The sequence below is a fragment of the Phocoena sinus genome, chromosome 4 (assembly GCF_008692025.1).
Source record: "Phocoena sinus isolate mPhoSin1 chromosome 4, mPhoSin1.pri, whole genome shotgun sequence".
In the NCBI taxonomy this organism is placed as follows: domain Eukaryota; kingdom Metazoa; phylum Chordata; class Mammalia; order Artiodactyla; family Phocoenidae; genus Phocoena; species Phocoena sinus.
The window spans coordinates 146,048,829-146,066,182 of NC_045766.1; the positions used below are offsets into that span (position 1 = coordinate 146,048,829).

At 45.8% G+C, this 17,354-nt stretch overlaps 1 protein-coding gene across 3 annotated transcripts in view; it reads left to right on the top strand.

The window, feature by feature from the left end:
• The window catches only part of PRMT2 (protein arginine methyltransferase 2), a 39,373-nt gene extending 23,433 nt beyond the window's left edge, over positions 1-15,940 (top strand). The window contains exons 7-11 of one of the 3 annotated variants that reach the window (XM_032631238.1): positions 10,793-10,968; positions 12,219-12,348; positions 13,148-13,284; positions 14,641-14,812; positions 15,357-15,940. In XM_032631238.1, coding sequence (XP_032487129.1) covers positions 10,793-10,968; positions 12,219-12,348; positions 13,148-13,284; positions 14,641-14,812; positions 15,357-15,389 — 648 coding nt within the window. In that variant the 3' untranslated portion in view covers positions 15,390-15,940. Of the gene's footprint in view, positions 1-10,792; positions 10,969-12,218; positions 12,349-12,463; positions 12,575-13,147; positions 13,285-14,640; positions 14,813-15,356 lie in introns of those variants that run through there. The other 2 variants (XM_032631237.1, XM_032631239.1) reach the window with 2 other exon arrangements.
• Positions 15,941-17,354: the final 1,414 nt, after the last annotated feature.

Below are 17,354 nucleotides of genomic sequence, written 5' to 3' on the forward strand. Positions count from 1 at the left end.
CACAGATTACCATAACAAATACAATAATAATGAAAAAGTTTGAAATGTTGCGAGAATTACCAAAATGTGACACACAGACACAAAGTGAGCAAAGGCTGTTGGAAAATGGTGCCAACAGGGTTGCTCGATGCAAGGTTGCCACAGCCTTCAATTTGTAAAAAGTACGGTATCTGTGAGGCACAATAAAATGAGATCTGCCTGTATATCATTTTCCTTCTTTCTAAAGAACTTCTTTTAACATTTCTTGCAGGTCTACTGGCAACAAGTTCCCTCTATTTTGTTTGTCTGAGAAAGTCTTTATTTCTCCTTCACTTCTGAAGGATAATTTCACAGGGTGCAGAATTCTAGGTTGGTGGGGTTTTTTCTCTCAACACTTTAAATATTTCACGCCACTCTCTTCTTGCTTGCATGGTTTCTGAGAATTCAGATGAAATTTTATCTTTGTTCCCCAGTAGGTAGGTGTCTTTTCTCCCCAGCTTCTTTCAGGATTTTTTCTTTATCTTTTGAGTGTCTGTAGTTTGAAAATGACATGCCTAGTTTTACTTTTTTTTTTTTTTTCCCCCACATTTATCTTGCTTGGTGTGCTCTGCACTCCTGGATCTGTGGGTTGGTGTTTGACATTAATTTGGGGAAATTCTGTCATTAGTTTTTCAACTACTTCTTCTGGTCCCACCTCTCATTCTTCTCCTGGTACTTCCGTTTTGTGTCTACTATACCTTTTGTTGTCCTACAGCCCTTGAATATGTTGTTGTATTTTTTAGCCTGTTTCCTGTGCTTTTCAGCTTTGGAGGTTTCTGTTGTCATTTCCTCAAGCTTGGAGGCTTGTTGCTCAGCTGTGTCCTAACTAATGAGCCCATTGAAGACATCCTTCGTTTCTGTTACATTGTTTTTCATCTTGAGCATTTGTTTTCGGTTCTTTTCAAGAATTTTCCTTTCTCTGCTTACATTGCCCATCTGTTCCTGCACGCTGTCTGCTTTATCCATTAGAGCCCTGAGCATATGAATCATAGTTGTTAAATTCCCAGCCTGATAATTACAGCATCCCTGCTGTGTCTGAGTCTGGTTCTAAGCCTTGCTGTGTGTCTTATACTGTTAGTATGTCTTGTGGTTTTCTCCTGATAGCCAGGCTTGATGACTGGATAAAGGTTCAGTGCAAACAGGCCTGTAGTGATGTGGTGGTGAGATGTGGGTCGGGGAGTGTTCTGTGGTCCTTCTGGGGTCTCAGTGTTCAGTGAGCCTGGGCCTCTGCACTGTGAACTTCACAGGTGCTTCTCAGTTTCTTTTCCTCTTTTAGGTGGGACAGGATGGCTGGAGGGGGCTCAAGTTGGATATTTCTCGTTCTCCAGCTGGTTAGGTTCTGTTAACTAGTTTCTCCTGAGTGCAGACCCTGTTAAGAAGAACAGAATACTCTGGTGTATTTCAAATGCTTCCTTTTGAACTTGTCAGAAGCACGAGGGGACTTTTCTCTGACGTTTACTGTGGGGACCCCTGTGACTGAGCCCATCTGGAGCTTTGACTCTCAGGCTTGTCCACAGTGGGCCCCAGCAACTTGTCAACCACAGTTCATGTTTCCTCCCCTGGCAAGTTGTGATTCTCTGTACGATCCTCCTCGACTTATGATGGGGCTGCATCCCGACACACCCATCATAAGTTGAAAATATCAAAGTCCAAAATGCAGGGACTTCCCTGGTGGCGCAGTGGTTAAGAATCCGCCTACCAATGCAGGGGACACGGGTTTGAGCCCTGGTCCGGGAAGATCCCACATGCCACAGAGCAGCTAAGCCTGTGAGCCACAACTACTGAGCCTGTGCTCTAGAGCCTACGTGCCACAACTACCGAATCCCGCACGCCTAGAGCCTGTGCTCCGCAACAAGAGAAGCCACCACAATGAGAAGCCTGTGCACCGCAACGAAGAGTATCCCCCGCTCGCTGCAACTAGAGAAAGCCCGCGTGCAGCAACGAAGACCCAACACAGTCAAAAATAAATAAATAAATTTATAAACAAAAAACTTCAAAATGCACATAACACACCTAAGTTCCTGAACATCACAGCTGAGCCTTGCCTGCCTTAAATGTGCTCAGAGCACTCACATGAGCCTACAGTTGGGCAAAATCATAACCAAAGCCCATTTGATAATAAAGCGTTGACTATCTCATGTAATTGACTCAGTACTGTACTGAAAGTGTCGTCCACCCTAGCAATCTCATGGCTGACAGGGCTGTGGCTTGTGTGGCTCATGCATTGCACTGTGTATCGCTAGCTGGGAAAAGATCAAAATTCAAAATCTGAGGCATAGCCTTTACTGAATTCCTATTGCACCGTTGTAAAGTTGAACCATCATAAGTAGGGGACCGTCTGTATTAGTCTCTCAATTTCTCCTATTTGGGGGCAGCAGTTTGCTCCGTGACCTCATTTCTCTTACGGATCTAGGAAGAGTTCTTGATGTTTCAGTTTGTTCAGCTTTTTACTTGTTAGGACAGAATGGCAACTTCCCCCTAAGAGCAGGAGTGATGCAGGGAGGGCCGCTCCACCACTTCTACTCCATATTGTACTGGGAAACCTAACCAGTGCAAAAGGGAGAGAAGAAGTGAAAGGCACACAGAACGAAGACAAAGAAATAAACCATCCCTTTCTCAGACAGCATGATTGTCTTTGTAGAAAATCCCAAGGAATCTCCAGAAACTTTCCTAGACTAGTAGGCAAGTTTAAGAAGATCACAAAGTCAACATACAAAAACCAGTCATATTTTTATATAAATACTAGCACTGTACAATACTATTTACAGTAGCTCCAAAATGATGAAATCTGACAAAACGTACAAGATCTGTATGCTGAAAACTACGTGATGCTGGTAGATACACATTGTTCATGGGCTGGAAGACAACCTTCTAAGGATGTCTCTTCTCCCCAGATTAATCTGTAGATTTAATACAATTCCAGTAACAATCTAAGCAGGAGTTTTTGTAGATAAGTTCATTGTAAAATTTATGTGGAATGTAAACAAACTAGAATAGCTGATACAATTTTTAAAAGAACAAAATTGGAAGAATTATAGTACCTGACTTTAAAACTTAGTATAAAGCTCTGGTAGTCAAGACTGTGAAACTGGTGAAACGATAGACACGTAAGTCGATGGAACAGAATAGACAGTATATTCCTACAAATACGGTCAACTGATTCTTAACAGAGGGGCAAAGTTAATTTAATGGAGAAAAGATAGTCTTTTCACCTAATTATATTGGAACAGTTGGCCATCCATGTGCAAAAAAAAAAAAGAACTTCATCTTTAAACCTCATACCTCATACTAAACAATGAACTCAAAATTGATTACAGATCTAATTGCTTAGAACATAAAACTATAAAACTCTCAGAAGAAATCACAGGAGAAAGTGTTCCTGGGTTAGTCAAAGGGTTTTTAGGTGTGACTCTAAAAGCATAATCTATTAAAGAAAAAGTTGATAAATTGGACTTCATCAAAAGTAAAAATGTCTGTCCTGTAAAAGACAGTGTTAAGAGAATGAAAAGACAGGCTAAGGTTAGGAGAAAATATTTGCAAATCACATATCCAGTGTGTATCCTGAATATACAAAGAATTCTCAAAATTCAACACTCCCGAGGGGCACCTAGGGGCGCTGGGCCGCTCTTGACTTCAGTGCAACGTGACCCCTGTGGCACTCCTGCTTTGATGTTCCACTTTTTTTTTCTTTGTTAAATAAACATCAACATTTTATTCAAAATTAGGCCAGGAAATTGACATAGTCAAATATAATCTAGGAACAGTTACTTTTTTTTTTTTAACATCTTTATTGGACTATAATTGCTTTAGAATGGTGTGTTGGATGCTGCTGTGTAACAAAGTGAATCAGCTATATGTGTACGTATATCCCCACATCCCCTCCCTCTTGCGTCTCCCTCCCACCCTCCCTATCCCACCCCTCTAGGTGGTCACAAAGCACCAAGCTGATCTCCCTGTGTCATGCAGCTGCTTCCCGCTAGCTATCTGTTTTACGTTTGGTAGTGTATATATGTCCATGCCACTCTCTCACTTCGTCCCAGCTTACCCTTCCCCCTCCCTGTGTCCTCAAGTCCATACCCTATCTCTGTGTCTTTATTCCTGTCCTGCTCCTAGGTTCATCAGAACCTTTTTTTCTTTTTTTAGATTCCATACATATGTGTTAGCATACGGTATTTGTTTTTCTCTTTCTGACTGACTTCACTCTTTATGACAGACTCTAGGTGCATCCACCTCACTACAAATAACTCAGTTTCGTTTCTTTTTATGGCTGAGTAATATTCCATTGTATACATGTGTCACATCTTCTTTCTCCATTCATCTGTTGATGGACACTTAGGTTGCTTCCATGTCCTGGCTATTGTAAATAGTGCTGCAGTGAACATTGTGGTACATGACTCTTTGAATTATGGTTTTCTCAGGGTATATGCCCAGTAGTGGGATTGTTGGGTCATATGGTAGCTCTATTTTTAGTTTTTTAAGGAACCTCCATACTGTTCTCCATAGTGGCTGTATCAATTTACATTCCCACCAACAGTTCAAGAGGGTTCCCTTTTCTCCACACCCTCTCAAGCATTTATTTTTTGTAGATTTTTTGGTGACTGGTGTGAGGTGATACCTCATTGTAGTTTTGATTTGCATTTCTCTAATGATTAGTGATGTTGAGCATCTTTTCATGTGTTTGTTGGCAGTCTGTATATCTTCTTTGGATAAATGTCTATTTAGTTCTTCTGCCCATTTTTGGATTGGGTTTTTGTTTTTTTGATATTGAGCTGCATGAGCTGCTTGTATATTTTAGAGATTAATCCTTTGTCAGTTGCTTCATTTGCAAATATTTTCTCCCATTCTGAGGGTTGTCTTTTGGTCTTATTTATGGTTTCCTTTGCTGTGCAAAAGCTTTGAAGTTTCATTAGGTCCCATTTGTTTATTTTTGTTTTTATTTCCATTTCTCTAGGAGGTGGGTCAAAAAGGATCTTGCTCTGATTTATGTCACAGAGTGTTCTGCCTATGTTTTCCTCTAAGAGTTTTATACTGTCTAGCTTTGCATTTAGGTCTTTAATCCATTTTGAGTTTATTTCTGGGTATGGTGTTAGGAAGTGTTCTAATTTCATCCTTTTACATGTAGCTGTCTAGTTTTCCCAGCACCACTTTTGAAGAGGCTGTCTTTTCTCCATTGTATACTCTTGCCTCCTTTATCAAAGATAAGGTGACATGTGTGCGGCTTTATCTTTGGGCTTTCTATATCCTGTTCCATTGATCTATATTTCTGTTTTTATGCCAGTACCATACTGTCTTGATTACTGTAGCTTTGTAGTTTAGTCTGAAGTCCGGGAGCCTCATTCCTCCAGCTCTGTTTTTCTTTCTGAAGATTGTTTTGGCTATTTGGGGTCTTTTGTGTTTCCATACAAATTGTGCAATTTTTTGTTCTAGTTCTGTGAAAAATGCCTTTGGTAGTTTGATAGGGATTGCATTGAATCTGTAGATTGCTTTGGGTGGTACAGTCATTTTCACAATGTTGATTCTTCCAATCCAAGAACATGGTATATCTCTCCATCTGTTTGTATCATCTTTAATTTCTTTCATCAGTGTCTTATAGTTTTCTGCATACAGGTCGTTTGTCTCCTTAGGTAGGTTTATTCCTAGGTATTTTAATTTTTATGTTGCAATAGTAAATTGGAGTGTTTCTTTAATTTCTCTTTCAGATTTTTCATCATTAGTGTATAGGAATGCAGGAGATTTCTGTGCATTAATTTTGTATCCTGCTATTCTACGAAATTCATTAATTAGCTCTAGTAGTTTTCTGGTAGCATCTTTAGGATTCTCTATGTATAGTATCATGTAATCTGCAAACAGTGACAGTTCTTCTTTTCTGATTTGGATTCCTTTTATTTATTTTTCTTCTCTGATTGCTGTGGTTAAAACTTCCAAAACTATGTTGAATAATAGTGGTGAGAGTGGGCAACCTTGTCTTGTTCCTGATCTTAGAGGAAATGGTTTGAGTTTTTCACCATTGAGAATGATGTTGACTGTGGGTTTGTCATATATGGCCTTTATTATGTTAAGGTAGGTTCCCTGTATGCCTACTTTCTGGAGAGCTTTTATCATAAATGGGTGTTGAATTTTGTCAAAAGCTTTTTCTGCATCTATTGAGATTATCATATGGTTTTTCTCCTTCAGTTGCTAATATTGTTTATCACATTGATTGATTTGCATATATTGAAGAATCCTTGCATTCCTGGGATAAACCCCACTTGATCATGGTGTATGATCCTTTTAATTGTGCTGTTGGATTCTGTTTGCTAGTATTTTGTTGAGGATTTTTGCATCTGTGTTCATCAGAGATATTGGCTGTAGTTTTCTTTTTTTGTGACATCGTTGTTTGGTTTTGGTATCCGGGTGATGGTGGCCTCGTAGAATGAGTTTGGGAGTGTTCCTCCCTCTGCTATATTTTGGAAGAGTTTGAGAAGGATGGGTGTTAGCTCTTCTCTAAATGTTTGATAGAATTCGCCTGTGAAGCCATCTGGTCCTGGGCTTTTGTTTGTTGGAAGATTTTTAATCACAGTTTCAATTTCAGTGCTTGTGTTTCGTCTGTTTATATTTTCTGTTTCTTCCTGGTTCAGTCGTGGAAGGTTGTGCTTTCCTAAGAATTTGTCCATTTCTTCCAGGTTGTCCATTTTATTGGCATAGAGTTGCTTGTAGTAATCTCTCATGATCCTTTGTATTTCTGCAGTGTCAGTTGTTACTTCTCCTTTTTCATTTCTATTTCTGTTGATTTGAGTCTTCTCCCTTTTTTCTTGGTGAGTCTGGCTAATGGTTTATCAATTCTGTTTATCTTTTCAAAGAACCAACTTTTAGTTTTATTGATCTTTGCTATCATTTCTTTCATTTCGTTTTCATTTATTTTTGATCTGATCTTTATTATTTCTTTCCTTCTGCTTTGGGAGTTTTTTGTTCTTCTTTCTCTAATTGCTTTAGGTGTAAAGTTAGGTTGTTTGAGATTTTTCTTGTTTCTTGAGGTAGGATTGTATTGCTATAAACTTCCCTCTTAGAACTGCTTTTGCTGCATCCCATAGTTTTTGGGTCATTGTGTTTTCATTGTCATTTGTTTCTAGGTATTTTTTTATTTCCTCTATGATCTTTTCAGTGATCTCTTGGTTATTTAGTAGTGTACTGTTTAGCCTCCATGTGTTCGTATTTTTTACAGATTTTTTCCTGTTTTTGATATCTAGTCTCATAGGTTGTGGTCAGAAAAGATACCTGATACGATTTCAATTTTATTAAATTTACCAGGGCTTGATTTGGGACCCAGGATATGATGTATCCTGGAGAATGTTCTGTGAGCAATTGAGAAGAAAGTATTCTGTTTGTTTTTGGATGGAATATCATATAAATATCAATTAAGTCCATCTTGTTTAATGTGTCATTTAAAGCTTGTGTTTCCTTATTTATTTTCATTTTGGATGATCTGTCCATTGAGGAAAGTGGGGTGTTAAAGTCCCCTACTATTATTGTGTTATTGTCGATTTCCCCTTTTATGGGTGTTAGCATTTGCCTTATGTATTGAGGTGCTCCTGTGTTGGGTGCATAAATATTTACAATTGTTATATCTTCTTCTTGGATTGATCCCTTGATCATTATGTAGTGTCCTTCTTTGCCTCTTGTAATAGTCTATTTTAAAGTCTGTTTTGTCTGATATGAGAATTGCTACTCCAGCTTTCTTTTGATTTCCATTTGCATGGAATATCTTTTTCCATCACCTGACTTTCAGTCTGTATGTGTCCCTAGGTCTGAAGTGGGTCTCTGTAGACAGCATATGTACGGGTCTTGTTTTTGTATCCATTCAGCCAGTCTATGTCTTTTGATTGGAGCATTTAATCCATTCACGTGTAAGGTAATTATCGATATGTATGTTCCTATTACCATTTTCTTAATTGTTTTGGGTTGGTTTTTGTAGGTTTTTTCCTTCTCTTGTGTCTCCTGTCTGGAGAAGTTCCTTTAGCATTTGTTGTAAAGCTGGTTTGGTGGTGCTGAATTCTCTTAACTTTTGCTTATCCGTAAAGGTTTTAATTTCTCCATCGAATCTGAATGAGATCCTTGCTGGGTAGAGTAATCTTGGTTGTAGGTTTTTCCCTTTCATCACTTTAAGTATGTCCTGCCACTCCCTTCTGGCTTGCAGAGTTTCTGCTGAAAAATCATCTGTTAACCTTATGGGGATTCCCTTGTATGTTCTTTGTTGCTGTTCCCTCGATGCTTTTAATATTTTTTTCTTTGTGTTTAATTTTTGATAGTTTGATTAGTATGTGTCTCGGCATGTTTCTCTTTGGATTTATCCTGTGTGGTACTCTCTGTGCTTCCTGGACTTGATTGACTATTTCCTTTCCCATGTTAGCGAAGTTTTTGACTATAATCTCTTCAAATATTTTCTCAGACCCTTTCTTTTTCTCTTCTTCTTCTGGGACCCCTATAATTTGAATGTTGGTGCGTTTAATGTTGTCCCAGAAGTCTCTGAGACTGTCCTCAATTCTTTTCATTCTTTTTTCTTTATTCTGCTCCCTGGAGGTTATTTCCACCCTTTTATCTTCCAGGTCACTTATCCGTTCTTCTGCCTCAGTTATTCTGTTATTAATTCGTTCTAGGGTATTTTTTTTTTTTTTTTTTTTGCGTTACGCGGGCCTCTCAATGCTGTGGCCTCTCCCGCCGCGGAGCACAGGCTCCGGACGCGCAGGCCCAGCGGCCATGGCTCACGGGCCCAGCCGCTCCGCGGCATGTGGGATCTTCCCGGACCGGGGCACGAACCCGCGTCCCCTGCATTGGCAGGCGGACTCTCAACCACTGCGCCACCAGGGAAGCCCCGTTCTAGGGTATTTTTAATTTCAGTAGTTGTGTTATTCATCACTGTTTGTTTGCTCTTTATTTCTTCTAGATCCTTGTTAAATGTTTCTTGTATTTTCTCCATTCTGTTTCTGAGATTTTGGATCATCTTTACTATCATTACTCTGAATTCTTTGTCCGGTAGGTTGCATATTTCGTCTTCATTTATTTGGTCTTGTAGGTTTTTACCTTGCTCCTTTGTCTGTAACATATTTTTTTGTCATTATATATATATTTTTTGATGGGTGGTGCTGTATTCCTGTCTTACTGGTTGTTTGGCCTGAGATGTCCAGCAGTGGAGTTGGCAGGCAGTTGGATAGAGCTGGGTCTTGGTGCTGAGATGAAGACCTCCTGGAGGTCTGGCTCCAATTGATATTCCCTGGGGTCTGAGGTTCTCTGTTAGTCCAGTGGTTTGGACTCCAAGCTCCCACCATGGGAGCTCGGGCCTGACCTCCAGCCTGGGAACCAGGATCCTGCAAGCTTCATGGCACATTAAAAAAAAAAAAAAAAAAAAAAGGAAGAAATAAAGAAAAAATGGAGCAGTACAATATCAAAGAATGAAAAACAAAATAAAATTAGAAAGATAAAAAATATATTAGGAAAAATAAAACTATAATTGAAACAACTGCAACAAGGTAAAATAAAACCACAGCAGAAAAAAGAAAAAAAAAGTGGGGGGGAGCAACAAGCCAGGAGGAGGGATCACTAACGAAGTATAAAGAATAAAATAAAATTAGAAAAATAAAAGGTTTATTAGAAAAAACAAAAATCTAAAAGAATCAATGACAGTGAATCAACAAGGTAAAATGGAACCCCAATCTAAAAGAGGACAAAAGAAAAAGAAAAAAAAAAAAAAAGCCTTGGCTATGAGGGCGGAGTTCTGGTGAAGGTGGAATAGGCAGGGGTGGGGTTTAGGGTGGGGCGGGACCTAGGTGGGTGGGGGGTGACGTTTGAGCGTGGGGTGGGGCCTCTGCTTAGGGTGGAAGGGGGGAGGCAGCACGTGGAAAGGAGGGCGTCTGGAGTGTGGAGCTAAGGAGTTTGGAGGTAGGGCCCTGAGTGGGGGTGTGTGGGTGGGGTTTAGACCCAGCGCATTGGGGCAGATCTCAGAGGGGGTCTTTGAGTGTAGGGGTGTGGCTTGGGCTCTGCACAGCAGGAGGGAGGCTGGGAGGGCAGAGGATCAGGCTGGGCTTCTGGGGGCCCGAGTGGGCAGGGGAGACCTGGCCACGCTCCCTTTTGATCCTTTGCCCTCCCAACGGTCCACCAATTTCCCCTTTCGGGTGTGGGATCCCTTCCCCTCCCCCAGGCGCCCCTTAGGGGAGCCAATCCCGTCCCACCTCTGCTTCTCCTTCCCCCTCACTCCCCCCACTTCCTACCGGTCGTTGAGGGTTCCTCCCGTCCCCTTAGGTGTCCATGGGTCCCCACCGGTGCCTGGTAGGTGCCCTAGTTGTGTGGAGACGCAAATTCCGCGTCCTCCTAGTACGCCATCTTGACTCCGCCCCCGGTGTTCCACGTTTTTAAGAAGTGACTTCAGCCAACTTAAAGGGTGGTGAGAATCCTGAGGATACCCCAGACCAGGTTGATATTGCTGGAGAGTTAACACCCTGAAACACTTGAGGGCTTTAGGAACGTGGGGACAGCTGACTGCTGAGTGAGTGGGGTGGGCGAGAGGCTGATTTCCCGACCATTAGCCATGCCCAGTTCCGAGCTCCACGCGGCTCGATGGCGCTTAAACCCAGGCTGTGACTGGACTCGGTGACCACTGCCGTGTGGGCGCAAGAGAAGCCCTCCCGTGGGCCGGGCAGCTCAGCCCGTTCAGTGCCTCTGGAGGTGACAGACGTGAAGACCCCAGAATCTGAGCAGCGAGGGGGCTGCACAGACATGGTGTCTCCTGTGCGTCTCCCTGCAGTTTGAGTTCATGATCGAGTCCATCCTCTATGCCCGGGACGCGTGGCTGAAGGAGGACGGGGTCATCTGGCCGACCACGGCCGCGCTGCACCTGGTGCCCTGCAGCGCCGACAGGGACTACCGCAGCAAGGTGCTCTTCTGGGACAACGCCTACGAGTTCGACCTCAGTGCCCTCAAGTGAGTGTCACCGGGCGCTCCCGGGCTGCGGGAGCATGCGGGGCGGGCTGCAGGTCTCAGAGCTGCCACCGTGCTGAGCTGTTTGCTCACGTGACTAAGAAGTTTGCACGTTGCCTTACAGGGCTTTAAACCAACAGATGTGATGGGAAATTGAAGTGTCCCATTTATAAGACCCCAAATATAATGGGAAAAATAAAGTCATGTTTATAAATGCGTGGGCTGTTAAAACAAATGGATGTTCCCACTAAGAGCCGTAACTTTTTAACAGGAGTCGGAAAATGTGTTAGTGAAGGCATCGCTGGCATTTGGCAAAGAAAGTGGTGCTCCACAAAAGTTCATTTCCTCGTGTGTAACATACATCAGGCTTGTGGTAGAGCTTCAGGTTTTAACATAAAACAGTCTTCTCTCAAGGCCTTCATGGTTGTCACATCGCCTCCTCTGAGAAGGATAGTGACACGTGTCGGCTGCGTCCCCTCTGAGGTGCCATGGGACGTGGGCAGGAGAGACCCAGCAGCAGCCCTGGAATTAGGGAAGGGCCCCTTTGTCAGAGGCAGAAAGAAGCTTCTGTTCAATGAGCCTGGACACCTGCTAAGTGTCCAGCTGGGGGAGTTGGCAGCAAGATGGGGGCCTCTGGGCCTTTTTGTTTTTTGTTTAAAAACTCAAAAAAAGAAAATGTATCAACATAAAGGTATGGAATCTTCCCTAGTCAATGTACTCTCAACCCAGATCCCAAAGGGGATGGAGAGGAAGGGTCTCCGACAGAGTCGTTCCGTGGTTCATGTAGGACTAATGTGTGGGAAGGGCTGGGAAGGTTTGAAAAGAGCAGGGGGTGGGGGTGGGGTGGGGTTTCTCATGCTGCCCGAATTAACGCTCCGTAATGAAAGCGACAAGGAAAGACGGAGGAAGCTCTGAACACGGTCTGTGGTGTCCGGAAAAGGCGCACCGTGAACTGGAGGGTGGGGGGATAATGTGCTGGGGCCGCACGTTATCCGGGACACTGGTTGGCCCCTTGGAGGAGATGTCTGTTCTCCTCTCACACCATTCGTTAACATTTAATTTCCCGTGGATTCCGTGTTCTCTGGGTGTGTGCTGAGACCCCGCGAGTAGGACACTGAGGGTCCCCGGAGGGCTGGCCGTCTCAGCCCTGCCTCTCGCCCGGTGAGTTAGAATTCCTGCTGACGCAGAGGAGGCGTGATAGCCTGAGATGTGGGTAAATGATATTGAGCAAAATTGCTTTGACTTTTCCCCAGATCTTTAGCAATTAAGGAGTTTTTTTCGAAGCCCAAGTATAACCACATTTTGAAACCAGAAGACTGTCTCTCTGAGCCATGCACCATATTACAGCTGGACATGAGAACCGTGCAGATCGCCGACCTCGAGGTGAGAAGAGGTGACCCTTCCTTCCTGTTCAAATAAACAAGTTAAACTTGTTGCTATTGATTTTCCCACAGTCTTTTTTTTTTCCTATTCTGATTTTGTTTTTTTGTATTTTTAGGTTATTTTCTTCATAGTTACCCTCTTTAACGCCTTCAGTTACTTTTAGATTTATGTGTAATATTCTCAGCATCTTCAGATTCAAATAAATTATATGTTTCATCATGGAATTTGAATTAGATTTTTTTTCTAAGGTTTTTTAACTCCCGTTGATGATAAAATTCTTAAAATTCTTTTACTTACCCTCTGTGGCCACGAGGTGGCGTGTGTGGGCTCCGGACGACCCCATTATAAGGGCTGCTCTGAGGTGGAGGAAGCCCCTTCTGGAGCTTAGATGGGCAAAACCACGTGCAAACTGAACTTTTGAGGCTTTAGTTAGTTTGGGGATTGTAGAGACTCAGTCTGGAGCTTTATATTTGTACAAAGAATTGAGAAGAGGAAGTATTCCACCTGAATCTGGGGACAGAAAATTAGGCAAATGAGACCCAAATTGCTCAAAACCTTTTCTGATTATCTGCAGCCTTTGAGTTCAGGATGCAGGTTTTAACATTTACTTTCCCTAGGAGGAGATATGGTTTTTGATGTGTTCAGCTAACTAGCAAGTTACAGATTTGTGGCATAACTACTGCAATAGACGGCGTGGCTGCCTGGGGCAGTGCTGTGGGATCCAGGATGGAGCCCCATGGAGGCGGGAGCTGCTTCCCGGTCCCCAGCGCCCTTTTCTGACTCATTTGCTTGAACACAGATGATGAAAGGTGAGCTTCACTTTGACATCAAGAAGGCAGGCACCCTCCACGGATTCACAGCCTGGTTCAGTGTCCAGTTCCAGAACCTGGAGGAGGATGAGCCACAGCTGGTGCTGAGCACGGGCCCGCTGCACCCGTGAGTGTGCCCCTCCTTCTCCTGGGGCAGCACACAAAGCCTGGCAGAGCCACGAGTTTCAAGATCTAGTAATATCGGGAGTGGGCCCAAATCTCTCCAGACGCGGTTGAGCCCTGGCCCAGGGGCGGGAGGGCTGGCGATGAGTCCGGGTTGCCTCCCCCCGGCATCGGGCTTCCTCGGGGCCGGGGTCAGGGGTCCCTGACACCCTGGATGGTCAGGCTTCTCTCCGTGGCCCCAAACGCTGCTGCAGCTCTTCACCATCTGACACAGAAACAGCCCACAGGGTTCCAGGGGCTTTTACTCCGACTTCTGGGGAAGGCAGATGTTTCCCGAGATGTATCTTCTGAGCAGTAAGGTTTCGGGGCTGCACGCTTGCTCCTGTACGTGGGGAAGCGCACCTTGTCTGTCGTGCTGCCGGACACAGTGGCCCCTCGGTGGGGAGGCGCCACCTTCATTTGGGGACTTCCGCTGCCCCTTTCAGGGATGGCCCCAATGCTCCCCTGCACCGTGTGATCGGCAGAAGTGAGCAAGGCCCAGGGAGGGGTGCAGACGCCTGAGTCAGATGCCCCGCGGTCTTGGGGCCCAGGGGTCTTCAGCGTCCTTTGTGGAAGTCGAGCAGGAGAGCGAGCTGCCTGGCCAGAGCCTCCTTCCAGGGCCCGCAGGAGAGGGGCCTCAGAGGCCCCCACGAACCGTGTGTGCCCGGCGTTTCCCACCTGAGCGTCTGCGTGGGGTCATCCACACACAGGTGGCATGGGGGCGGGATGGGGGGCAGGGCGTGGGCCAGGGAGGGAGACCCCCACCACGGTGGCTGAGGGGGTGGCCCAGCGTCAGGGAAGATGTGACACGAGGGGGAGACGCAGCAGAACCTCACTGTGGGGTGTGACCTGGGTCCATTCAGGTGCTTGGACGTGAGAGCCACAGGACTTACAGAATCTGGGGTGTCACTGCTCCCCCAAATGCTGCACTTGTTTGCTCACACTCAGCTGAACCTTCACAGGAATTATGACTTTTTTTGGACACGATTTCAGCAGCGTGTATCTTGCTTTAACTGCAGAAACTAGAACCGTGGGCGTCAGCAATTCAGAGAAGGTGGCTTTGGGTGGGCACTGCCGTGCCAGCTCGTGGAGGCTGGGTTGACCCCACGAGGGGCTGGGGACAGGCGGCCCCTGGGGACCTGGGTCTGGCCACGTGCCCCTGCGGCCCGGCCTCCTTGGCACGAGGGAGTCTGTGCAGTGTCCAGGAGGCCCCCCGGGTTGTGGGTCCACGCGGGTCCCATGAAGCCGTCTGATCACAGGGTGGGGGCATGGCAGTCCCGATGGGCTCCCTGAGGGGTGACACCACACCCCTGTCTTGCAGCACCACCCACTGGAAGCAGGTGCTGTTCATGATGGACGAGCCCGTGTCCGTCCTCGCGGGAGACGTGGTCACAGGCTCAGTGGTGTTGCAGAGAAACCCCGTGTGGAGACGGCACATGTCTGTCACTCTGAGCTGGTCCGTCACTTCTAGACAAGACCCCGGGTCTCAGAAAGTAAGATATTTAGCTGTGGAGTCACGGGCTGTGGTGCCGGTCCGGGCAGCTGGTGGGTCTGTGGCGGTTGCAGTGGCAGATGCCTATTCCCACCCGGCGGACCCCGTGGCCAGAGCTGGGGCCGAGGCCCGGGCCGTGGTGCAGCCTCGCTCCCCCCGCGTGCCTTGCCGTGGGCAGTGTGGACGTGCGGTGGAGTCGTGTTGTGGCCGTGGCAGCAGTTAGAGGGCTGAAGTGAGCATGCGGCCAGGTGGGGCCTTGGGGCTCACGGCTCACAGAGCCCACGGGAAATCCTCCTCTTCAGACTTAGGGTTAATGCAGGAGAGGGAAGAAAATAATCAAATGGTTTCCCTTTATTTTGTAGTACCTGTTTTGCGCTTTGCTTTATGCTGATTTACGTTAAAAAAGTTTAAATGTTTGTTGTTGAAAGTCTGCACCTGAATACCAGACTCTTGTCCACTATTAAATTATTATTAGGAAATACTGTGTGTTAATCAAACTGAAATGATTTATCATCTGATTGGTTTGTTTTCTTTGTCTTTCTCAGGTTGGAGAGAAAGTCTTTCCCATCTGGAGATGACAGGTGCAGCTCTGTGCAGGATGCAGCATTGTGGAGGGACAGACGTGACTCAGTGGCGTCGGCCCTGGATGGGAACACGTGTCCTGTGGAAGCCGTGGACTTGCACCAGGCTGGGGTGGTAACACCCTCACCCGAGGGCGCGGGGCCGCGGGCCCTCCCCAGATGTGCCCGTGCTCCTCGGGGTCCACGCTCGCCATTGTCACTGTCCTGCCTGTCCTTAGAACTGGGCTGTGTTTCCAGGTGTCCACCTGTGGGTAGTTGATGGCCCAGTGTCCCTCAGCCAGGTCTAGTTCTAAGCTCATGGGACACTCTCGTCAACCCTGTGCTCCTGTGAAGGTGGCTGTTCGTGCGTCGTGTGTGCGTGTCCTTCCCGCCCTCGGCTCACCCACTCAGTTCGCGGGATGTGGGGTCACACAGAGCCTCGTGGGAGCCTGAGGTGCGATGCATGCGATGGGGCTCTGCATGGGGTAGTCCACTTGTAGAGACGTCTTCCAGATAAATTATGTGTCGGCACATAGTACATGCTCAATAAATATTTTTTAATAAATGAATGTTGGTGTATATCCTGGTTCTGTGCACATACATTATTTTGCAAAAGCATGGATCATACTGTGTGCATTGCTCTGTAACATTTCTCATCTAATATTATGAAGAAACTTTCATGCCAGTAGGTACATGTCTGCATTTTTTGGTGTGTGTGGTTTTGATTTTTAGTTAACTTTTTATTGAAATATAGATTATATACACCAAACCGCGTAAGTCATGAGTATACAGATGGATGAAGTTTCACAAAGTGGGCACACGTGTAACCAGTGTTCAGGCCCAGACCCTCCAACACGCTGGAGGCCCCAAGTGCCCCTCCCACTCAGAACCACCCCCAAGGCTGATACCTGGCTTCTATGACCAGAGAAGACTTGAGCCTGGTTTCAAACATTGTGTGAATGGGCTTGTACACTGTGAATTTGCTGTAGACTGAAGGTTTGTGACCTCTCAAAATTTATGTGTTGAAAACTAATCCCTAATATGGTGGTGTTAGGAGACGGGGCCTTTGGGAGGTAATGAGGTCATGAGGGTGGAGACCCAAGGATGGGATTAGTGTCCTTATAAAAGAGGCCCCAGAGAGCACCCTGGTCCCCTTCCTCCATGTGAGGACACAGCAGGAAGACTGAACCAGGAAGGGGGCCTCACCAGACACTGAATCTGCTGGTGTTTGACCTTGGACTTCTCAGCCTCCAGAGCTCTGAGACAGATGTTTCTGTTGTTTATAAGACACCCAGCCTATGATACTCTGTTACAGCAGCTCAAACACAGGCCTCAGCATGTGAATTTTGGAGGGACACAGACCATAGCATTCTGCCCCCGGGTCCCCCAAATTCATGTCCTCGCCTGCAAATACATTCATTTCCATCCCAACAGCCCTAAAGTCTTGACTCAATCCAGCACCAGCTCCGAAGTCCAAAGTCTCCTCTAAATCTTATCGAAACCCGATATATGTGAGACTTGAGGTAGGATTCATCCAGAGGTGACTCATGGAACCACATGAGTTTGTGCTTCTAAAACATAGTGACAGAACAGGCACAAGACAGACACTCCCACTCTGAAAGGGGAACTTGGAAGGAATAAAAGGGTGGTGAGTCCCAGGCATGTCCAAAACCTAGCAAGGCAAGTTCCGTCAGTATTTAGGTCTGGACAATAATCCTCTTTGGTTTGATGCTCTTCCCTCCAAGCCCACTGGGTGGCAGTGACCCTTCCACTTGGGCCACCCAAGGAGCTCCCCGTGAGGGCCCCACTCTTGAGGCCCTGGGCTGGGTCATCCTGGTGCCCTGAAACCGAAGAGGCACCGCCCCCGGCCCTGCCCTGTGAGGAGGAAGCAGCCTCACCTCCTGGGCCCGTGGGGTCAGTCTTCCCTCTCCTTGAAGGATAATCGTGTTCGCAGTTGAACAGCCCTGTGCTGTCGAATCCAAT